The 24,923-nt window shown below is 41.1% G+C and overlaps 1 protein-coding gene across 3 annotated transcripts in view; it reads right to left on the bottom strand.

Moving 5' to 3' along the window:
- The window catches only part of Znf609 (zinc finger protein 609), a 197,809-nt gene that overhangs the window by 146,668 nt on the left and 26,218 nt on the right, over positions 1–24,923 (bottom strand). For 2 of the 3 annotated variants that reach the window (XM_005393752.2, XM_005393751.2), the window contains exon 2: positions 22,289–23,162. The exons of the other annotated variant lie outside the window; for it this stretch is intronic. In XM_005393752.2, coding sequence (XP_005393809.1) covers positions 22,289–23,035 — 747 coding nt within the window. In that variant the 5' untranslated portion in view covers positions 23,036–23,162. The remainder of the gene's footprint in view (positions 1–22,288; positions 23,163–24,923) is intronic. 3 annotated transcript variants of the gene reach the window in all.

Genomic DNA, 24,923 nt, shown 5'->3' on the forward strand with positions numbered 1-24,923 from the left:
ATATATATATATAAAATTTAATAACATGTAAGATTTTAAGATTTTCCTAAATTCTTATGTCAGATTCAATCGTAATATAATTTCTCCAAACCAAAGTTCTCAATATAGTTCCATACAGTAGTCCCAGCGCTGCTAATTTAACTACTTTAATTATGAGCTCCTTCTCCTCAGTTATACAGAGGACAGTCTGTGTTAAATGAAAATAAAATCTGTAGTAATAATTCATCCCATACAGAATGTATACTTCTAAAGAACAGAAGATGTACCCAGCCAGCAGTTCCTGCATTTCTGTCCTGTTACAAGACCAGAAAAGAGGGCTGGGGAGTGGTTCAGCGGTAGAGTGGCTACTTAGCACACATGAAGTTCTGGTTCCAACTCTCTCTTTTGGAGATACTATGCCTGATACTACAAAAGCCCAAACAGTACTTTTAGACAGCAGTCTTAAAATACTGTATTTCTAGCCAGACGTGATTACAAACCCAGTAATCCTAGCTACTTGGGACACTGAGGCAGAAGGACCCCAAATTTAAAAAGGGCTGGGTATGTAACTCAGTGGTGGGCATCTACCTACCTCTGTGAGCTCCTGGGTTTAATCATTAGTACTGAAGAAAAAAAAAAAATGAATTCTTGCCTCATTTTAACATTATAAGTAATAAGAATTAAATCCAAAATCCATTCCCTCTGGGCCAAAATTTTCATCTTCTCACCACAAACTTATTAAGAGTAGTTAAACATAAATCTAAACATCTATGCAAACATCTACTAAGGAGAAACTCTAAACTGGTAAACATAATCGATCTATACAGAAAATAATACAGAAAAAATAGACATGGTTCTGTGCAACTTCCTTTTTTTTTTTTTTTTTTTTTGAGACAGGGTCTTGCTACATAGTTCAGACTGGCCTTGAACTCCTGCCTCAGCCTCCCAAATACTGGGATTATAGGCCTGAGCCACATGCCTGGCTCTGTGCAGCTTTCTGTAAATACAGTGCAAATGTAGAAGAAAAGAAAAAGTCTCTGTGGATCAGTTTGTCTTAAGATTTCATTTCTTCTTTTTTGTTTTGTTTTTTTGAGACCAAGCTCAATAAAAGCAAATTATTATGCTGATATCAGAAATACCTCTTTCCAAAGGAGGAAAACATTAACAAAACCACTGCCTCCTATATACCCACCACCGCCACCAGTTTAAAAAGCGAACACTTGGGCTTCTAAAGGGAATCACTAAGATAGAAATTTGGTTTGAGGCAAATACAAAGATGAGTTTCATATTCTAGGGTGAAATCTCCTCAAACATAGTAAAATCTGGCCAAGCAGGGCCAAACCAGGTCAGTTCTCTAAAGAAACAATTAAAGATGTTTAAAGAAATAGGACTGAGATTCATGAGGTACAGATCATGCCTGAGCCAGTCCTGAACAAACCATTGCAGCTAGTTGCCCAACATTAAAGAAATTCTTAAGGAAAAAAAAAAAAGTATGGCAGGCTGAGAAAGCAGATGGGGGCAGAGCACTTGCCCAGCATAGAGAAGGCCCTGGGAGGGGTGGAAGCAGAATTAAATACCATTTTTTTTCCCTTTTATCTTTCTGCATTTCCTAAATTCTTTACAACACTTAACTACTTATGACATAGAACAACTTCCCCCACACCCCATTAAGTTGCCCAGAGTGGCCTCAAACTTGTGATTCTCCTGCCTCAGCCTCCAAAGCAGTTGGAAATAGTGTATAAGCATATGGCAACACATCCAGCTTAAAAGTTAAACAAAAAAAGTTAACAGTAGGTTTCAATGCCCAAATAGTGAAACCTCTTTAGTAAAGAATAAATTCAAATAAATGTAAGAGCAAGTGGACCCGCTGTAGTAAACTCTCCAGGTCAAAGCATTCCCACTTGCCAAGTTGACAGTTTGCCCTGAGGGCATCAGTGATAACAATGCTTATACTTTGCCCCACTCTTCTCTCTGACAAAACAGGCTTTTGTCTAAAGTCACCAGATGTCTCAGCATTAGTTAGCCAAGTGCCAGAGGCCCAGGGCCCAGATGCCACAGCTGGAGCTTGGTACTCCTATGCAGGGATTAAGAAACCCTCCCCGGCCCACAACTCTATTGAGCAAACTTTAGCAGCTGCCAGGGCCAGTGAAGAATGAGGAACAGGGGTCCTAGGCATAGTTACCCTCCTTCCCACATCCACGTTCCCACTTCCCTTTTTCCTCAAAGCTGACAGTGCTGCCAGCTCTGGGTCTTGCTGGGGTCCTTGGCACAGTTCCCATGGCTGCCTGTATACTTTAAAAAACCAACCTGGCAATGATGGAATTTAGTAAACCTTCAAACACTCCCAAATAAATGGAAGGTTTCTTGCTTGGTGTATTTTCACAGAGGTTATAAGCCTTGATTCCATTTAGTTAAAGCTCTTCTGGCTTTAGTCCTGACCAGAATACTAATAAGTTATTCTAGAAGAGCTGTAAAACAGTCACTATCCAACCATTTCCTGTACCTTGAGATGTCAATACTAAGGGAAAGAGGAGAAGAAAAAAAATAAAACAAGAAAAGGAAGAAGAAGAAAAATAAAAAACAAAGCTCAAACCTTTCTCTCAGGGAAATCCCCACACTCCAGAGATCAGGCCCAAATGCTCTCTACACACTTCCAGCCGAACAACACAAGCCAAGCACAATTCTTCCGCTTACAGAGCCTTCCACACACTCTCTCTTCAGCCAACTCTGGAGCCATTATGTGAGACTTCGCGGGCACATGCCAGCTCTTGTTTATGAGCTGGTTACTTCCTCAAAGGCTGCCTGGCCCAAGGCCTGCCTTTCTTTACAGGCTCTTTCAAGCTTCCCAACAGCATCTTTTCTTGGATTCCTCTCAAGACACTGAGGTGGGTTACCTCACCTACTGCTTTCAGCCTGGGCCCTACCCAAGAACTTCTCTGGGGACTACACTGTCAGAACAGCCAGCATCATCTAATATTGAAGGACTGTGTGCCAGCCAAAGGAAAGATAAAGGAGACTGTGAAGGTAAAAGCAAGTCCCTTCAGAAGTAACTTCAGCAGTCATTAGTAAAGGAGTCAGAAGAACTGAAAGGACTGAAACAGGTGACTCTCTGCTCTGCAGTCACATAGCAGAGAAGCTGGAAGGGAGGGCGGTGTTTTGCTGATAATTCAACTCTGTCTTACACCCAGAGCTTATTTTGAAATCTTGTAAGAGAAATCTTCCTAGGTTGAATTTCATACCTTGCTGACAAGGAAAAAAAAAAAATTCAAAGACAGATTCTGAAGTTATTTTTTTGCTACCTTTCCATACTACCCCGGGTTCCTCTCTCCTCTTATTTCCACCTTACTTTATAGGGATTTCGTATTTAGACATAGAAATAGGTTAGAGAAAACGATTTCCTACTGCCTTTAATGTTTTCCTTCTACAAAAAAATAGTATTTACAACGGAAAACTGCACACATTGCATACACACTGCATTTTCATAAACCGAACACATCCATGTAAACAGCATCTACATCAAACAGCTGAGTATTTCAGCAAATGTTTCTCAGAGATTTTGCCCTCCAGGAGACTCGGCAATGCGTGGAGCATTTCTGGTTGCCTCAACTAGGAGGAAGGTGATGTTGCTGGCATTTAGTGGGTGAAGAGGTAGGTGCTGCTAACTACCCCACAACACACAAAACTGCTCCCACAACAAAGAATCACCCAGCTCCAAACATGCATAGTGCTATTACTGAACTACTCTGGATTACAATAAACCAGAAATCTGCTGTTCTTCTCCAGAAAGGGCTTTCACCACCAACATGCAAGGCTCCTTTGTTCTGGCAAAAAAGCCACTGTTACACGAAGAGGTAGAACAGAGCATAAATGATCACAAATGAAACTCAACAGCCTGGAAAAACAAGCGAGGCTATGAAGAGAAAGGAAGACACAACGAACATCTGTTGCTGGCCTCTGACTAGCACACCATTATCCACCATGCATCCACAGTGAACTTTTAGTTCTTCTAATCCATACAACCTCTAAGAAAAACGAGATATGTAATTTGCAAAATAATCCTACACCTATTAAGTGGCAGTGCTGAGTTTCAAACATAGGTCTTATTCAATGTCTATGCTTTCATTTTAATACTATGGAAGTTGAGTGATGTGGAAGCCAGGCAGAGAAAATAGGGAATAATATGGAAAGCCCTTGAAATAAAAAGCAAAGATCATTCATTGCTCACAAGTCACACGGGAAAAGTTTCTTCCTTAAAACATGTCTCAATACAATACACCAAAATCTACAAAACTAAATGCTCATCAGTCATTCATTCATTTACTTGTTTGAGACAGAGCCTCGCTATGCAGTTTAGGTTGGCCCTGAGCTCACTATGAAGCCCAGGCTGGCCTCAAACTTGTGGTGATCCTGCTGCCTCAGCCTCCTGAGTGCTGGGATTACAGGCACTGGCCACCACACCCAGCATGTTCATCAATCTTAATGGGCCTATTCTAACAACTTCTTAATTTCCTCTAAACTTGCTCACCAATTTCCTTTCATCAGGTTATTTTTTAAAAACTCAAAATTGATCATTTTGATTCATTAAAAGGTCTAACAACACTGTGTGTGTGTGTGTATATGTGTGTGTGTTTGCACGTGTGCACGCACACTATTGGACCCAGCACCATTGCACTGAACTGTATCTCCAGCCTTTTTAAAAAATTTTAATTTTGGGCTGGGGATGTAGCTCAGTGGCACAGTGCCTGCTTGGCAAGCGCGGGGCCCTGAGTTTGATTCCCGGTACCAAAAAAGAAACAGTACAAAAAAATTTTTTTAATTTTGAGATAATGATTTTACCAAGTCACTACATTGCTCAGGCTGGGCTTAAACTTGCAATCCTGCCTCCCAGAGTATTAGGAATACATGTACTCACCACCATGCTTGGCTTTAACGATAGTTTTCCACAGATGTTAGGATGAAGTCTAAACTATAATGAAACTCTTAAAGTTCTTTACTATCTGACCCTTAGTAGTCCATCCTCATCTCTTACCATTCTTTTTTTTTTTTTTGGTATTGGGAATCAAACTCAGGGCCTTGTGCTTGCTAGGCAGGTGTTTGTGCTGCTGAGCTATATCCCCGGTCCTTTACCATTCTATTCTTCATCTTTCAGTCATAGCTTACTCCTTTTAGTTCTTCTCATGCCCAAGATGAGTTTTATCACCAAGCCTTTGATATGATAATCTTGCTGCCTGAAAAAAGTCATCGTTTTTGAGAGAGTCGCACTATGTAGTTCAGACTGGCTGTGAACTCACTATGTCGTCCAGGCTGCCCCTGAACTCGCAGGAATCCTTCTGTCTCAACCTCCCAGATGCTGGGATTACAGGCATGCATCACCACACCTAGCTGAAACAAGTCTTCTGTCTTCTCTCTATTCACTCCTGCTTATCCCTGAGTCTCTGATTAACCATCACAGAGGTTAAAGATCTTTCTCACCTGTTTGAAGAGATCGTCCCCTATCCTACTCTACTCTATAACTAGGCACCCTTATGCTATTATAAATCATCAAACTGTATACTCACAGTACCCTACCCTATTATAACTCATCAGACTTTGTTATAACAGGCCATTCATCTGTCTCCTCCATTAGAATATAAAACCCACAGACCAGAGAGCATGGTTGTCTTCCTCAATGGTTTATCCTAGGTGCCAATACAGTGCATGACACATGGTAACTAATTAAGTATTTACTGGATGAACTAAATCAATGTCCACAAATTTGAATAGCTTTGTTAGGATAGCTCTCCAGTCGATAAATCAAGAAAAAACAATAATTTAGTTATAAAACATCCCAAGTAGGATTTACTGGATCACAGGGAATGTTAAACTCAGCTAATACTGTTGTTAAAGCAAGAAGTTTAAAACTCCCACCTAAATATGGCTGATCAAGTACAGCCAGAATAAAATTTATTTAAAAAAAAAAAAAAAAAAAGTTTCCAGAGAGGAGATGCGGGGACCTGGTGTAAATTTTTTTTTACCAAGATCTTGCAGACAAATGATAAAATTAGACTTACTATTTAGTAATCTCTATAATGAAGTTCGGAAATACAGAAACACATAAGCAGGATAAATGCAATTATAGGGAACCATATCTAAGAAAAGATCACCATAAGGTTATTTCTTAAAAGAGTATTTTTACTATAGTACCCAGTGACTAGTACCATGATAAAATGTAAGTTTCCTCTTAAAAGTATGGCTTTTAGGAGCCGGGAATATAGCTCAGTGGCACACTGCCAGCTTGGCAAGCACTAGGTCCTGAGGTTTTTTTTGTTTTGTTTTGTTTTGTTTTGTTTTTTTTTCCGGTACCTGGAATCGAACTTATGACCTTGCGCTTGCCAGGCAGGCGCTGTGCCACTGAGCTAAATCCCCAGCCCCGAGGTCCTGAGTTTGAGTCCTAGTACTCACCAAAATTTTAAAAAAAAGTATGGCTTCTTGAGAGGTAGCTTAGTCAAAGACATCTCTTGCAATCAACATCTGAACTATCTTGCTCTTGAATTCTATCAAAATCATCCCTGGTAGATGATAAGCCAGTCATCTGCTATGTTTCTGACCAAGAGAAAACTGGCAGGTGGTAAGAAAAGTATGAAGACTTGTTAGTTGTTAAAAACAAAAACAGAAGGCCGGGGATATAGCTCAGCGGCACAGCACCTGCCTAGCAAGCGGGAAGGCATGAGTTCAATCCCTAGTACCAAAAATAAAAAAATACAAATACAAATAGATCACCACAATTTACATTCAAGCACTCATCCCTCATCATCACAAAGCCCAACCCTAAGACTTTTACACTTCCTTTCAAATACCTCTCAAGCTGCTCCCAGTTACAGTTCCACAAACCTTCATGAGGACCAAAGCTCTATGCAAAGAATTAAAGTGGGATTTGCCTGCTCTTTTTTTTTTCCTGCTTTTGGATTATTAGATATGAAACAGGAAGGAGGAAGAAATGTGGCTAGGGAATAAAAGCAAAGGAGATATTTGAAAATGTAGTCAGTATGAAAATGTCTCTGGGCACTGTTTTCCCACTATCTTTCCCTATTCTGCTCTGTCCTGAGTGCCACCCAGGTCACTAACTGAACACAAGCTAGAGGGAGCCTTACTTCCCTTCCTGGATGACTTGTCTGCTGTGATACAAAGACATCCACCTGCTTAGACGTGAAGGGGTAGTTAGAGGATTCAGAGGTGACATTTTAAGCTGTTAAAAGTCTCCTCTGCTTAACTCTTCTCCCTGTTTGAAAGCTCCATTTCACAAAGGCGGAGGGGCAAACACCAAGAGAGCTTTTCAAATCATAAACTTACAATTTCCATTTCTGGGACTCTGCCTTAGCCAAACTGCTTCCCTGGGAGAGGCACGCTGTTCTTTTCCCTCAGTGATGCTCTAGTGGCCTATCCCCCAGGTCATTTTTATTCAGCTCTTCCAACATTAAAACCACAGTCTCTAGTTCTACAGGGCAATTGAAATATCCGCCCAAAAGCTGCCACTGATACATAAGTATAACGCTGGCACCAAGCTTCAAAGAAGGCATGCTATTCATAGCAGTGTCATTTCTAAGCAGCACATAACAGCAATTTTGAACTCTGGGTAAAACCTCATTGTCAAAAGTAGTACAGTGGTTTTCTTGACAGTGCTGTGCCCAGAATATTAATGAATGCTAAAGGTAGAACATCAAAAAATGACTGTTTTTTCCTGGTTAGCGACTTACAATTGAGAAGGAGGGAGGCACCCTTTCTAAATTTATGTAACTAAAATAATCTCATCTGTTTAAGGTAGGGCAAACAACTATAAAAATGAGTTTCAGGAATACAAAATAAAATCCCAAAAGGATAATAATAAAAAAAAGCATAGTTTAGATTCTACTGAAAGTCAGAAAAGTAGCCGGGCACGGTGGCATACACCTGTAATCCCAGTGCCCGTGAGGCTCTGGCAGGAGGACTGCCACAAGTTTGAGGCCAGCCTGGGCTATACAGTTAGTTCAGGGGCAGCCTGAACTATATGGCAATACCCTGTCTCAAAAAACCAAAACCAAAACAAAACAAAAGGTCAGAAAAGCTTAGAAAGTGAAGAGTACCTCAAAGGGCTACCAAAAACACTGAGCCTACGAAAGAGAGGCTAGATTTAGAAATCTTCATGCTGGTGGAATAGCTCTGTTGTTCCTTCTGCCTACCTTACAAAATATCAGCACATACTAATGGTCTTATTTCTTCGGCAGTGGGGGTGAGCCTACAGCATTTGTGCCACAGTGGGCACACAGCACCCTCTCTGTCAGCACTCTAGCCAAATCACCCCAGCAGCTGAGCACTGGGTAACAGCTGTTTTTTCCTAAACTAAAACCTTAGTATTCAGGTTTAATTGCAGTGTTGGCACTTGTTGATAAATTAGTGGGTTTTGGGTTGCAGTTTTTTTTTTTTTTTTTTTTTATTTTAAGGATAAAAGGAGGGAAACATTAACAGACATACAACATTTTACAACATATCACAAGCACAATACAGACAATACAGAGTTCCAAACAAAGTGGTAGGGAATTAACAATGGTGGTTGTATTACATATTGATATCTTCAAAGTGGCTTCTCTGGGTTGCAGTTTGAGTACTCGGTCTCTAAAACGTTCGCCATCACTAGACTAAAGTAACACAAAGAGAATGAATTCACAGATAGTATGGAGAACATGAAGGTTGGAATTAAAAAGTAAATATTATAAAGAATAATCATTATAATTTGCTAGACTCTACTCACCGACCGACAGGAGATAATCTGGACTCTGAGATTTCTTTTGTCATAAAACATCTTTGGCTGGACATGGTAGTGCATGACTGCAAACCCAGCACTCAGGAAAATGAGGCAGGAGGATTGTCATGAGTTCCAGGCCACCCTGGGCTACACAGTGAGCTCAAGGCCAGCCTGGACTGCTCAGTGAGACCCTGTCTCAACAAGCCAAAAGAACAAACCCAAACCAAACCAAAATAAAACAAAAAATCCAAAAACATCTTTGTACACTTAACAGATTATTGGACATACCCATCTGCCATAATAAAATCAATTCCATGTAGTTGGCAAAACAACAACAATGATGACAACAACAACAATTTCAATGGTTTGGGGCTTACAGCTGTTCCAGTCACTGAGTACATGCTCTGCAGGGAGCCGGAGATGGGGGAGACTTAAACAGTCTGTTAAATTAATCTGGCTTCCAGCCCCACACACCTCTTAAAGCATAAGCATTCTGATAGGCTTTGAATAAATTCTAGTATTTACAAATACATATTTTTCAGCAATGCATTCTTGAACACAAGCCAACTTTTACACAAGAACCTTAATTGGTTTGTTTTCAATGCTGGAGGAAAAATTGTCACACTCAATTTTGGGAGCTGGTATGTCAATCTTTACCATGGTGTCATCCCAAGTAATTCTGAATGGTAGTACCTGAGTGCTTTATTCTTGGTAAGAGATGAGAAAGGACAGGACAGATACCTGAGAAAAACAAAGGGGAATGATTTTCTCAGGCTCTTTCTGAAACTGTGATAAGCAGTCAGCTTGTCTGATTTCAAATCATCGGCTCCTCAGTCCAAGCACACATGTATAAGCAAAATGAAAAATACCTTATGGCATATTTTATTTAAAACAGACACTCTACCAGATGTTTAGGAATCTGCACAGTGACTGAATTAAGATCTAGTCTAAAGTGGGCATGGTGGGGCTGGGGATTTAGCTCAGCGGCACAGCGCTTGCCTGGCAAGCGCAAGGTTGTAAGTTCAATTCCCGTTACCGGAAAACAAAACAAAACAAAAAGAAGAGAGGAAGAAAGGGAGGGAGGGAGGGAGGGAGGAAGGGAAGAAGCGAAGAAGGGAAGGAGGGAAGAAGGGAGGAAAGGAAGGAAAGAAAAGAAAGAAAAGAAAAGAAAAAAGAGGGCATGGTGGCACAGGCCTATAGTTCTAGCTGAGAAACTATAGGCCTCCAAAAGGCTGAGGCAGAATGATCCTAAATTTGAGCCCAACCTGGGTAACTTAGTGACTTAGCAAGACCTTGTCCGAAACAAAAAACAAAACAACAACAACAACAAAAAACAAAACAAAAAAGGCTGCAGATACAGCTTAGTGCAAAGTTAGGTACTATTAAAAAAAATCTAGTCTAGTCTAATATGGTGTATACAGATATGTAGTCATTTTTTTCTTTTTCTTTCTTTCCTTTTTTTGGTTATTTGAGATAGGGTCTCACTATATAGTTCAGGCTGGCCTTGATCTCACTATGCAATCCAGGCTGGGCTCGAGCTCACAGTGATCCTCCTGCCTCAACCTCCCAAGTAAGTGCTGGGATTATAGACATACACCACCATGCCTGGCTCAATATGTAGTCATTTCATATGGTGACTTCCCCACTACATAAGCCAATTTTTTTGGCGTACTAACTAATGGTATATGCATCTGAGATACTCCATAAACCACACAAAGATCTATCTAAAATATAGATTAAGCTGGGGACAGTAGCACACGCCTGTAATCCCAGCACCCAGGAGGCTAAGGCAGGAAGATCACCATGAATTTGAGGCCGCCCTGGCTACACAGTGAGCTCAAGCCAGCCTGAACTACATAGTGAGACTGTCTCAAAAAAACAAAAACAAAACCAACCTAATATACATTAATATAAATTCTAAAAGTATAAATAATACATGTACTAGTACTAAAAACATTTTAAAATTATAAGAATAATTTCTGACCAAAATATGTCATTCTACAATATATGCTTTTATTTGTTTTTGTTTTGAAATAATGGGGATTCAACCTAGGCCCTCTGAACTGAGTTATTTCCTGACTTGATTTTCTGAATTTTTTTTTTATTTTTGAGACAGGTCTCACTAAGTCACTAAGTCACTAAATTGTTCAGGCTGGTCTTGAACTTGTGATCTTCCTCCCAGAGTGCTGGAACTACAGAAGTGTGCCACCATGACTGGTTCCACAACGTTTTGAAGTAAATTCACTATACACTTAAGTATGTCTTCACCTCTGATAACAATCTGCATAATTACTCTTAAATTTGAGACTTAAAATCACAACAAGGAACACTTTATGCCTCAAATATTTTAATTCTCTTCTTGACTTTAAAGAAATTGGGTTTATTAAAAACAAGTCAGCTAAGCATGGTAGTACATGCCTGTAATATCAGTATTTTGGGAGGCTGAGGCAGGAGGATCCCATGTTCGAGCCTAGTTTGAGTACCTTACTGACTTAGTGAGATCCTGCCTCAAAATAAAAAAAGGAAAAGGGCTGGGAATGTAATTTACTCTGAAAGTCCTGGATTCAATCCCCAGTACCACAAAAAACACCAATAACAACAACAACAAAGTACTAAAAGATAAGGGCTGTTTTACTTTTCCTGTGTGGTAATGTTTTTGCTTCCTGAAACAGCATATTTAATTTGAATGTGTCTAGAAGTGGACTCAGGAATAAGATCTTTTATACACAGCAGCATTATTTTAGTTTGGAATGTCCCAATTTTACAGAAAATGAGGAACACTTTGTCCAATATAAGCACAGAAATACATTCACACACCAATGAGGGGGGGTGAAACCTGCTTTTGGATTAGTAATAAATTCTCATTATCCAAATCCCTATTAATCTCCAAACGAAAAAAACACAACTTGCTACATATGACAGATATATGTAGTCATATGAATTTTCCTCAAACTTGCCTAAAATTTTTTTGAATCAGTATTTTAAAATTGAATAATGAATGCTGATATGGATGGTATACATTACAGATCTGTGTCAGAAATTCAGTAATTAATTCTCCACTTAGGAGGAAATTAAAAAGCTAGGTTCCTGACAGTGTTAGTCCTACATGACTGACCCCCACATAAGCATCCAGAGTTGGAGGAGAATCTTGTGCACGCTATGCTATGTAAGACATCTGAGAACCACATGACATGGGCAGTGCAGGGCACAGCTCCATTTGCAAATGGTAAAAAGACAAGACAACTTCCAGAGTCTGCTGGTCAAGGAGTAATGGGATTCTGAAAGGCAGTACTGTACAGTGAAGCCACAAAGCTAGTAGTTTTCAATCAAAAACATGAAAGGCCTCTAGCAATTTAAACAGTACCATGCTTGATTCCATAGATTTTACTTCAGCAGGGTATTTGTACTTTGCAAAAGGCCCTAGAAGTGATTCTGGTATGTGCCCTAAGCTGAGAAGTCTCAATACCAAGAGACTCTGTAGCCTGAATGTTAATTTCTCTAACCTTAGGCTACTCTGGTTGGTGCACTGTACACTTTCTGTACCTTTCACTACAGTTTGATTCATTACAGTTGTTAAGTACCTGACTTCTGAAGAAACTATCCCCCAGTAAATATCAACTTTGAGCTTGGTGAGCCGGGCACCAGTTAAGGAAAAGCATTTTAAAATGAAAAGAACCCATTCCAAAACAAAAACAGAGCCCAAGGGAAAAGAAGTAGTATTTATCACTAGAGCTGTAACCCAGTGGTCTTAAATTTTAAAAGCAGTTAGAATTTACTTTTGCAGAGACAGTCAAATTGTATTCTCTTGATGGATGACAAACATTTCAGGTTAAAAATTTCCACTAAATTTTTTTTTTTGTCTTTTTGAGACAGGGTTTCACTATGCAGTTGAGGCTGGCCTTGAACTTGCAGTGATCCTCCTGCCTTAGCCTCGCAAGTGCTGGATTATAGGTATGCGCCACCACGCCTGGCTTCTCTAAAAAAATTTTTTTTTGGTACCGGGAATTGAACTCAGGACCTTGGGCTTGCTAGGCAGGCACTTGTGCCGCTGAGCTATATCCCTAGGCCTCTAAAAATTTAAAAACTGCCTTTTTTTTTTTCTTTCTTGCAGCTAGTGACATATTTGTAAAAGAAAAGTTTCTCAAACCTCATTTTCCTGACTATTTGGGCTACCTGTGGTAATTCTTTCAAAAGGCTAAAGTCTACACTTTATGAGAATTAATAGGGAAAGAAAAAAATTTTTCTAAACTAAAATAATAAACTAAAATAGTAATATCTCTATTTCAAATCTTAGAAAAATAATGTAGGAAGTGGTGAAATACCAAAGAAACAAACTTTTCAAAAGTTTTAAATTCTAATTATTAACACATTAATTGCACAAAAAAGAAGCTGACTTTAAGGGACAATGGTTAAGAGTTGTGGTTCTTCAACCTGAGGTTAGCCCTCTACCAAAAAAGGTCCAACAAACACTTCTAAAGCAACCAAATAATAAACCCCAAACCTCAATAGCTCTAAATGCTCTGAATCAATCTCTCCCTCCAGCCTTCCTGGAAATCAGTAGAAAATGAAATAGTATCTCTCATAAATTCCTTTTTCCCAAAAGACTCAGGGAATAAACCTCAAAGTCTCTAAGGATAGTTTTTTCCCTTAAACTGACAATGACCTTGCACCTCCACAGTTAAAAATAGTAACTTTCCTTTTAAAAATATTTTTTTGGGTACAGGAACTCACTCTGTTGTTCAAGCTGGCTTCAAACTTCTAGGCTCAAATGATCTTCCTGCTTCCAAGTAGCTGGGACAATAACCATTTAAAAAAAAAACAAAAAACAAAAAACAAAAAACAAAAACAGTACTGGGGAATGAACACAGGGCCTTTGCACGAGGCTGTATCTCCAGCTTTTTTTTTTTTTAATTTTGAGACAGAGTCTTGCTAAGTTTTTGAGTAGCTTGTGCTTTGCTCAAGTTTGCAATTCTCCTGCCTCTGCCTCTCAGGATGCTGGGATTACAGGCATGCACCCCACTCCCCAAGCTAACAATTTTTGAGTACTTACAGTATCAAGACACTGTGCTGAGTACTTAACCTTCTTTATCTCATTTAATTCTCACAATAACCACAGCAGGTTAATAGCATTACTTACACTTTACAGAGGAGAAAGGTGAAGTTCTGAAAGGTAAATAATTTGAATGTATCTTCTGCCCTCAAGAGTCCCAAACCTCATATATTCCTTCTAATTTTAGGTAATTTGCTGTCAATTTGCTCACAAAAATAAAAGATATATCTGAACAGCAAAGAGAAAAAAGCACTCTGCTGTTCAGGGTTATTTGTTGCCCTTTAAGTTCTTGGAAATTTTCCTTTTCAATTTGTGTGGGGCATAGTGGGGTCTGAAGCCAGGGCTTTTGCACTGAGCTACATCTCCAGCTCTTTTTATTTTTTATTTTGTTACAAGGTGTTGGTAAATCATTAAATGGCCCAGGCTGGCCTTGAACTCACGACGATTCTCTTGCCTCAGCCTCCCAAGTGCTGGGATTACAGGTGTGCGCCACCACACCTGGCCATTCTCTCTCTTTCCTTCCCTCTTTCCTTTTTCTGCCACTTCACAAAGGCTCCAATGGCAACAGTGACATTAAGGCATGGAAATTCAAGAAAAGACAAATTAAGAACACGATGAGTGCAGACTGTTCAAATACTTTTTACTGGGTTGGGCATGGTAGCAAAGGTAGTAATCTCACCACCTGGAAGGCTGAGCTAGGACTGTAAATTGGATTGTAGTCCCAATTCAGCTACACAGTGAGTTCAAGATCAGCCCAGACTACAGAGCGAGACCCTGTTTAAAAAAAAAAAAAAACAAAAACAAAAACAGGGGCTGGGGATTTAGCTCAGTGGCATAGCACCTGCCTGGCAAGCGTGAGATGGTGAGTTCAATTCCCTGTACCAAAAAACAAAAACAAAAACAAAACAACAGCAACAACAAAAAGCACAACACAAAACCTTCTACCATCCATATTTTATTTTTTCAGCCTGAAAAATCTTTCCTTTGGCTCTCTAAGGCTAGAGAGATACCAAAAGAAAAAGAACGACTGTTTTTGTAATACCAACCCGTCCAAATGAAGATAGGCTCTTAAAATAGAATTTTGCCCTATAAGCAGAAAATCTAAGCATGCTCTAAATCCCTGTTTCTCTCTTGTCACACTGTCTTCCAACTCAAAAGAGCTATTTCTCTTACCCAAAACTGAGTCAAAGTCTATACTTTCTCAGGTAGCTTAAGTATTGATTACGCCAATGTCATGGAGGATGTATGACTTCAGGGAAAAGGATGTGTTAGAAATGTCTCCTCAGCCAGCCAGGGAAGTGTCTTGTGTGGGTGTTCTCAGCCGTGACTAAACTGTACCGAGAGAAATATATTTTAAAATATTAATACGGTCTGGCACCTTCCTGATGCAAACGCTTTCCAGCCCATCCCAATGGCACAACTGGGAAATTAGCCGGACAAAAAAGCAATCTTCCCTCGCTCCTGCTTTCAGAGGCTCGTCCTCCGCACCTTTGCCATGCACACATTCCTTTTATACATATACACAGGGATAAAGCATGCTCTCACACACAAATAACTCTCTGCAGGAACCCAAAATCAAAGCCTAACCCTATGGTTTTTAAGTGAGCAAGTCCAATTTCCTTCTTTGTAGCTCTTGACACATGCTGGCTGGGAGCCGTCTGGATTTTTTCTGCCTTGTTCCTGCACCAGAAGGCTCTGCACTGCGGGTCAGGGGATGATAAGGAAATGAAGAGTGTAATTTCCAAGGCCTCTGAACACGGCCCTGTCAGCAGCTCTGGAGGCAGGTTACTCAAGCATGGCTTGAAGAGTGAAAACCACAGAGAGGAGGGCACAGCCAGCCAGCAGTGGCAGGAACTCAGCTGTGTATGTTACTGCCACCTCCAGCCTGCAAGCCCAAGCCCTGCTGCCTTGCCCGATAAGCTCTGCTGGGAAAAGCTCTTATACCCAATGGCAAAAATACAAGTTCACACTGTGGTAGGAAAATTAAGAACTGGGACTTAACATTTTTCCATGCACTCTTGTGTAGAAACAAAAACACCGAGCGCTCTTCCAGGGTGCATGAGACTGCATATGCTGGCAGACCCACAGCAACATCCATCCAACATACTCAACCCCATACCAGGAATGTGGCCAAAACGGAAACTCAATTCATATGAAATCTGAAATTCAATGAGGCCACTTCAATATCCTCTGAAGCCTATTTCTGGTCTCCCTTCCACCTTCAATTATAAATACCAGGGGCTTTGGAATGTATTATTAGCATACAGATTTCCCAGCCCAGGTTTGGAATTTCTGAGTATAGTGTAGACATCTTAGCCAACATGTTTATCTGCTCATACAGGGCTTCCTGCATAGTAGAATGTCATTGTATTTCAGCCCAATATTACTTAGCACAAACATTTCCACTCATCAAATTTTTAAATATTTATTGAATGTTTCCAATATACCAGGCATTGTTCTAGGTGTTTCATCTGAACTAGTATCTCACAAGAGCATTAGGTGTAGACTATTGTCTTCCACATTTTGCAGATGAGAAAATATAGCAGTTTAGTAACATGGTCAAGATCGCTCAGTTAAAAAGTGGCAGAGCAGGGATACAAACCCAGGTAGTCTGGCCACAGAGTGCACTCTTAATCACTAAATCATATATCACAGTTGCTGTGAAATCAAAATTTAGGAGGCAGGTTATTTAAAATTAGAAGTATCCCCATAACTACCTTATAAAGACAAATGTCAATGTATATATAGCAATTTGAGACACAGACATGGAGGCACAGGAGATGTGGGGTAGGACCAAGAACCTGCGTTTCTGAAACTCAGAAGAGGTGATACACATGGTTTTATAGGACACACTTTCAGGAACTCTGTCGTAGTTGGTGAGCTGTAAATGCTCAAAAAGCAAGGAGTGCCAGGCAAAGTGGCACCTACTTATAATCCCAGCTACTGGGGAAGGTGAGGCAAGAGGATCACAAGTTTGAAACCAGCCTGGGCAACTTTGTGAGAACACGTCTCAAAATTAAAAAAAAAAAAAGGGCAGGGGACAGAGGGTGGGGGTCAGGTAGAGCTCAGGAGTAGAGTGCTTGTCTTGCATGTGTGAAGCCCTAGCAGTACTGAAACAACAAAAACAGAGACCATCTCTGCTTTATTCCCCAGTGTGTAAAACCTAGTACCTAGTACTGAGAAGTGAAAATGCAACCATTTAGCATACTGGATGAAAAGTGACAACAGCATACAGCAATGTGTCTTCTCTTTATAATAATACCCACACTACATTTGAAGGTTTGCCTATTAGTGATGTGTTCAAGCAAAAAGTACTAGAACAGGTTTTTCTCCTTACCTGCAATAGGCAAATAAGGAAGGAACTATCATTAGATAACTGATACCAAAATACGGTTTGGAGGAGTAAGTTCCACAATTCTACAGCACACAGTAGGATGACTAGAGTTCAGAATTTATTACATATTTTATAAGGAACTAGAAGAGTTCAAAGGTTCCCAACACAAAGAAATGATAAATGTTTAAGGAGACTGAAATGATTACCCTGATTTGATCAATATACATAGTGCCACATTATACATGTGCCAAATATTCAGACTGTAACCCCACAGAGATGGTAAATTATTATATGTCATTTTAAAAAAATAATTAGCAATGCCTCGGTCATTACAATGAAAATATGGCTCAAGAAACATTCCAGCACGTGCACATGTTCGTGCACACACTCTTAAGAACAGTCAAACTCAAAGAAACATCTTAATTTTTCACTGGGCATGGTCACACACTGAAATTCCTCTGAGAGAATGAAGCAGGGAGATCACAAGTTCAAATCTAGCCTGTACAACTTATCTAGAGATCCTGTCTCAAAATTTAAAAGGGGTGGGGATGTAGCTCAGTATAAAGGCCCTGGTTCAATCCCAGTACATTTCCCCGCTATACACAACAGGATAGGTCCTGCCTCAGCTTTAAACGGCTATTCTTTGCAAAAATCCTCACCTTACCGGAGAACCCTAAATTGAAAGATCTTTCGTTTATTCAATGTTATAAGTCATTATGAAAACCAAGTAAAAGCAGTTTTGGATACCTGGGCATTCATATCCAACATTTTAAAGGTAATCTTTAAATGGGAAGATAAAGAAATCCTCCTTATAGCTAAAGATTCATTAAGAAATCCAAAGTAACAACATGCCGTAAGAATTTGGCATCCATGGGGCTGAGAGGAGAATGACAGGAAGCAGAGAAATCGAAGTAAAAAGGATCAAGATGTGACAGGTATATGTACCAATTTCCCACAATGAATGTATTTATTATGTATCACAAACTAATAATAATAATTTTTAAATTATAGTGTCCAGAAACTTGACTTTTGTTTGGCTTTGCCACTGACTGTGAGATTCTGGACAAGTCATATGTCCTGGTCTGAGTTTCTTCTTCTGTAAAATAAGGAAAATGGACAAGTTAATTTTTTTTTTTTCTGAGCTCTCCTTGAATTTCAATATCCAGAAGAAAAACAGAGCTGCTGAATGAAAAAATTAAGCTTACAGTTACAGAATACAACCCTGTCCCACCAAATACGAACTTTTAAATTTTTTCCATGAAGGAAAATGCTTGAGGGCATTTGCCTTCAGGAAGCAAGGCTGACTGATACAGCCATCAACAGCTGATAAAGAACAGCTAGTGGAGGAGGAAGGCATTAAGACAGAAAGCCTTGGATAAAAGTCGTAATACAGATCTGACCTTGATTGGGCAATGAGGGATTGCAACACAAGAGAAATGAGCTAGAAGGCACAGACTAGGGTAGCAACACAAAACCAAGGGCAAAGGCGGATGCTCTTGGTACATGGATATGATAGCATGCATAATCAGAAGGCAAAAGAGCATACTTCATAGTTTTTTTTGTTGTTGTTGCTGGCATCCTAAATTAACAGGGAAGAGGTAAGTACGTGTAGCATTCTGAAAGTGGCAGGAGCTGACACACAAACACGCGGGAAGAGTGCAGTGCTTCTACCTTGTAAGATCAAAAGAAGCTATGGAGAGGCCAGAAGGAGCATCCCGTTGCAAAATTCTAGACCCTTTAGACACTGAAGACTAGTGGATACCATATAATGATTTGGAGAGGAAAGAAGAGTCTAACCTCAAACTCTCGGACATAAGCCGTGACAGAGTCTGAACAGAGAGATCACTGTTATCTGTACTTTGTGAATTCTTTTTTACTTGCCTGTCAAGAGTGGCGACAGAAGCACTAAGCTCACAGTGCTCAGACAGGCGTTCTTCCTCCTCTCCACCTCCCTTCCATCCCTAACTTAACAACCTATCAATCAAAGGAAGGCAGGAGGAGGCAGGAGCCTGAAGGCTGTCTTGTTTATTCCTCAACATTTCCTCCCTAGTCTCTTCAGCTGGCAGGAAGTATGAGGCAGGAGTGTTTCAACAATTTAGGGCAGCAGCAAGGCTAAGAGCCATCTGTGATCTCTCCTAGAATGCTAGGAAACAGCACAGTGAGCCCTGCCAGAGAGGTGTGATGGAGCAAAAGCAGATTCCATGAAAGGAAATCCATACCTTTGGCTGACAGAAAATTTCCTCAGCCACAGCCTGAGATATCTACCTTGATAAGAGAGATGGCCCTCAGATAGGTAATTTAAATATTCAAATCTCCCTCATTACTAGTTGTCAGGGATAATTCTACCCTGCCTTGCAGACTTCATTGTCTTCTATTTCAAAATAGGTCGCAGTGGGGTGTATGAGAATTCTAGTTTAGATGCTTTCCAAATTTTATGAGTTTCACCTATTAATTCCCAGCTCAGAGTATGCGGTTCTAGATTATACCCAAACATCTATTTTGATGTTTTGGTTCTATTGGCTGTCCCTACAAAGAAGGAATATCCTAAACCAGGCCATAGGCAAGCCTGTATGTCACAGTAAAGAAAACTTTCATCATCAAACAATGACTGAGCATCTGTTATGCCTAAAACCCTAGGGTTCTTGTCTCTCAAGAGCTCCTCCCTGCAAGGCTCCTAACTTTCCTTATCTTTTTCTTTTCTTTCTTTCTTTCTTTCACTTTGCTTGCAGAGGGGTGTGCTTTTGTTTTTTTGAGACAGGGTCTCCCTTTGTAACTCAGGCCTGCCTTGAACTCACTGTGTAACCCAGGCAGGCCTTGAACTTGTAGCAACCCTCCTGCCTCAGCCTCCTACATGCTGGAATTAAGAGGCATGTGGCATCACACTCAGCTCTTTCTTTTTTTGCGGAGCTGGGGATCACACCCAAGGGTTTGTCCTTTGTAGGAAAGCACTTCACCACTAAGCTACAATCCTAGCCCCTCTTTCTCTCATCCATTCCAGAAATGCTCTCTCCCTGGCACAGTGTATTTTCATCTCTTAGCAAATTCCAAACACTTATTTCAATAATTATTTCACTGGCAAAGGCAACATGATAAAACAACCCCAGAACCAGTGTATTCAAAAGGGTTGAAGGAACAAAGGAAGGGCTGAGAAAGCAGGTTCTTGCTCATGATAACATCAAAGTATACTGCAAATTTTCTGCTTTCAAAAGTACTTTCCAGCAATTTTATTTTCCTCCAAAAATTAAGTGCCATCTCCCTTTTCTCCTTCACTCCACTGCCCCATGCTCAGTCTCTTAGGGAGACAAAGCCACATTATTAAGAGGCAAAACTCCTTGGCACCGTGGTGTATTGTTAGCTGAATGTATTGCACCTTTCAGCCCAATTATAGTCTGAAGGGCAGCTACCCAACCAATCCCTGCACCTATACAAGAGAAAATGGGTTCCATTTGCTTCTCTGTTGGAGACCATCATGGACATTGAGACTTAAATCCAGTATGAAGCTAGCCAACATTAAGCCTTTCACCCATAAACTACAACTGGGCTTAGAAGATTGCAATGTAAGTATTGTAATAGAAAAGTAAATGAAAGCCACCCTCAGATGTGCTTTTCAGCACAGGAAGAACAATGATTACCAACACGGATATATGGCAAGGCTTCCTCAGGCCATATGTAGGGAAGTGTCTAACGGGCCTGGAACAGAAACAGGAACTCCTAGTACTCCTAGGCCTCTTTAAAACAGTATTATCCATCTGCACCCCAGAGAAAATGGCAAATCCCAGCCAGCACAGGACGAGCCATGCCACTAACCAGCTGCAACTTTACTCCAGTGAGGTGGACTACAGCATCTGCCACCTGAATACAGGCAGCCTCTCTGGCAGCTGCCACTGGTAAAGGGGAATAAGCTATTGTGTTAGTAGAAGAAATCCACAGCTCTGTTACCAGAGAAGCCCAGCTGTTGCTGAAGAAAGCTACAGATGTGCTGGAGGCTAAAACCAAAATACCTACAGCAAAGAAAGCACAAGCTACCACTAAAATCCAGGCACTAAGGGCACCACCACCCAAACATACACATCCAGCCTTTATTTATTAACACTTACATATGGAAATAGGTATTCCCTGCTGCAGCTGATGTAATTACAGAGAAATCAATTTATACTGCATCTGCTGGGATCAGCTGAAAGCACAGGATGAGCTGAGCACAGAGCAGAAAATCAAGAGGCAATGAGCAGTTCATCACCAGGCCAGCTGCTTTGTAGGAAACTGGAAACTGCTGAAGATGAAGGTAGCCTGAGCTGACCCTAGATTCGAAATTACTAGCCCTACAAGCTCCATTTCGTGAGACACCAACAAAGATCATCATCTTCCCAGAGGAGGGACATAGTTCTAACCCCTCCTGGGGCTGCAGGCACCTATCCTTCCAAGGCAAGCAGAAGGCAAGGTATTGTTATACTATCTTGCAGTGATAAAACCACCAGGAGACACTGATTCCCAATTGCAGGAGGTACCTGGCAAAGGGCTATACTTTTTCTGTGGCCACAGAATCCTTCTAGGCCAAACTGTCACAGCCACAACAGTAACTCGTAAGGCCTGAGCAAGTTCTTCGCAGCACAGTTAGTGCCTCCTGCCCCTCACTTACCAGCCCAGACGCTGTGTCCTATTGCTCTTCGGTAGCCACCACAGAACGCTTGCTAGATAACCCCATGAAATTTAATTAACCTTTTTTCCAGACACCCAGCAGTACCATTTATCCCATTAAGACCAGCACTCAACCTGTACATATAAGCAAAGGTCTATTAAGTGTGTCAACTATTATGACTTTGATGATGAATGTCAATCAAACAGGAAACCACATAAAGGTTTGATGTCAGCCTCTCGCAACGAACATCTGAGATGGGACAATGACAAGGTAGGAGAAAATTCACACTACCAAGAAGCTACCCCAAACAATAGATATGCTATTCCAAAATGTCCAGGCTTGCCGTAAATGGGTCTGTAGGGAATCCTCTAATTTGGAATAAAACCACATTATCATTACCAGCTGCTCTGACCTTGTAATTGGTCATTACCCACAAACTAATGAGCCTCCCACAGAGTGCACACAGCATTTGGTGGTTAATCCAGGGCAGTTTTGACTAGCAGTGGGCAGCCAGATCTGGCCACCTCTTACCTTTTCAGACTTGACTTTCTTTAGCGGGCGACACTCATTCTCCCCTTCCTCTGGCTCCGGTTTAGCTCCCAAAGGATTGAGCGCTGCCCCAGGCTCAATAGCTATACTCCCAAGTGGCTCCACAGCGCCTGTATCCACCCCCGCACTTCCATCAAACTGCCCACCCCGTCCTCCCAAGGCAACTGGCTGGAGGACCCCAGGATCCTTTTCTGAACAAGTCCCCACTCCTTCGCTTCTCTCCTTCTTGCTCTTAGACGAACTGTTCTCCTTCTCCTTTTTGGAGCCGGCTACACTGCGTGACGCCTTAGCCGCCTTCTCCGAGCCCTTGGGAGCAATAGCAGCAACCAGGCCTCCTGCATTGGCACCATCTCCTGAGCGCCCCTGCACCTCTTTCTTGCTAGCTGCCCCCTCACTTGGAGTGAACAAGGAAGTCCCTGGAGTGGGTTTGCTAGTGTCTTTGCCACTCTTATTCCTTTTGGATTTTGATTTGCCTTCCTTCCCTTGAGGACCTGGCACTGGGGTCACAAACTTGATGTTGTCTGGTAGTGTGGCCACAGCATTGGGAGCCGGTATCCCCACCTCCTTTGAGCCTGACATTTCCAGTTTCTGCTGGTCCTTTTCCAGATCGGCGTCCAGGTCAATGATGAGATTCCCTACTCCAATGTCCCATTCATCCCCACTGTCGTATGTCTCAACCGGGTTTGCATCCACTCCTTTCCCTCCGGAGGCTCCACTGCTCAAGGACATCTTAGAGTCAACGTCCCACCTCAAGATTCAAGGCTCTTCCTTGCCCCCAGCTTTCCTATTTTCAGCTTCAGCTATGTTCTCAGACCTGCCACATTGGTCAGTACATGCCCAGTGGACAACATCATTGCTGGAAAAAGAAAATTTAAAAAGCCGTTAAAGGAAACAATACAGGCAAGGAGACAGCCTGAAATAAACTCCCACACAAAACAGACCCTTTCTGTACGGCTATCACATCACAACAGACAAGACAAACAGGTTAAAGTGCATTTCCAACCAACTCACATTGGACCTAGGGAAGAGTTAACTCCCACTCCATCCCAGGAGAAAGCATAGTATTTCCAATTGCCCAGAAAGTCTGTGGTGAGTCTTAACTAGGAGTCCTCTAGAGTTAGTTTTTCTTCCCTTGAGACTTACTTCTACTGCCATGAGTAGCTGGCAATTCTTCCTCAATCAGGATAGGTTAGGTCCTGGCATATCACAGATTCAAGCTCTAGTACTCATACCCCATTTCTCCTTGCTTCTAAAAATGATCTAGCAAAGGTTTTAACAGTCCTCTACGAGTAGGCCCAGTCCCTAGTAAAAACAGTATATGACGAGATTCTTTGCCCTTCTAGTACTGGCAAGAAAAAGCCTAAGTATGGATAAGTAAATAAGAAAAAGCAAGCAGAATTTGGAAAGCTGCAACTTCAGGATAGGGGTAAAGACTGAAACTAGAGGAAAGAATTCCCAAAGAGGACTCACAACTCCTTGAGGCCTGAGAAGTTACATCAGCCTTGTCAAACTCCAGTTCCCTAATCATGTATGAAAAGTAGCATTCAATGTGGTCTTTCCCCCTTCTTATTAAAATACTTTTGGAAGCAGGAATGGTGGCACATACCCGTAATCCTATACTGTGGGAGGCTGAGGCAGGAGAACTGCAAGTATGAACACAGACTCGGCAATGTACTAAGACCGTCTTGAAATTTAAACAATTAAAAATGGACTGGGGATGTAGCTCTGGGCTTAATCCCCAGTGCCAGAGGGGATGGAAAATAAAACAAAACAAACCCACCAGGATGTGGAGTAACTCTGTACTGTACCGGCAGAAACAAGAGGGTTTCATACCACACGAAAGACAGGAGAAAGGCTTGCCTGGCAAGCACAAGGTCGTGAGTTTGACTCCTGGTACTGGAAGAAAAACAAACAAACAAAAAACAAACAAAAGACAGGAGAAAGGGGGCAAGGGAGTAGTAAACGGTAATTTACACCTCTTCAGTGTCCTGACTCACAGTGCCTAGGTTACATGCCATCTAGAAAACCTGCAGTCAACATATACCATCCAAGTTTATTTTAAGACAAAGCCAAAAGTTCTGTTCTTGCTTACTTACTCCTCAGTGCGCCATCTTTCTATACTCATTTAGAAAATAACTTATAGAAGATAAAAGAGCAGAAAGAGCAAACCAGTGGTGTCAGACTCTATCCTGAAAGTGGCTAACAGGTAAGTACTACAGATAGAACAGAAACAAGACAAATTGTGTTTTTAATCTACTCCAGAACAGCGTCAAAGATCCAGAGTACAGGAGCAAGGAAAGATGTCATCCTAGGACAGCAGAGCTGTTTCAGGTGAACGTCTGCTGGCAACTAGGATTTAAGAGAGAGGGGTGGACATTAGTCAGCCATTTAGCTGCAGATTTGAGTAGAAAATATCCATGACCAAAATGGAAAGCTTAATGCCAACAGCATTCAACCACCGTTTATAAAATGTCAAGCTTACCTAGGTCTTACTTTATAAAGGCTGAACAAAAGGGGGGGGGGGACATATGATAAAAAGTTCCCCACAAGATAAAAGAAACATAATCCCTGAAAAGTCAGAGAGATGATACCTTTGAAAATGATCTAAACTTCTGAA

The sequence above is a fragment of the Chinchilla lanigera genome, unplaced genomic scaffold (genome assembly GCF_000276665.1).
Source record: "Chinchilla lanigera isolate Chin_1 unplaced genomic scaffold, ChiLan1.0 scaffold00049, whole genome shotgun sequence".
NCBI classification, from domain to species: domain Eukaryota; kingdom Metazoa; phylum Chordata; class Mammalia; order Rodentia; family Chinchillidae; genus Chinchilla; species Chinchilla lanigera.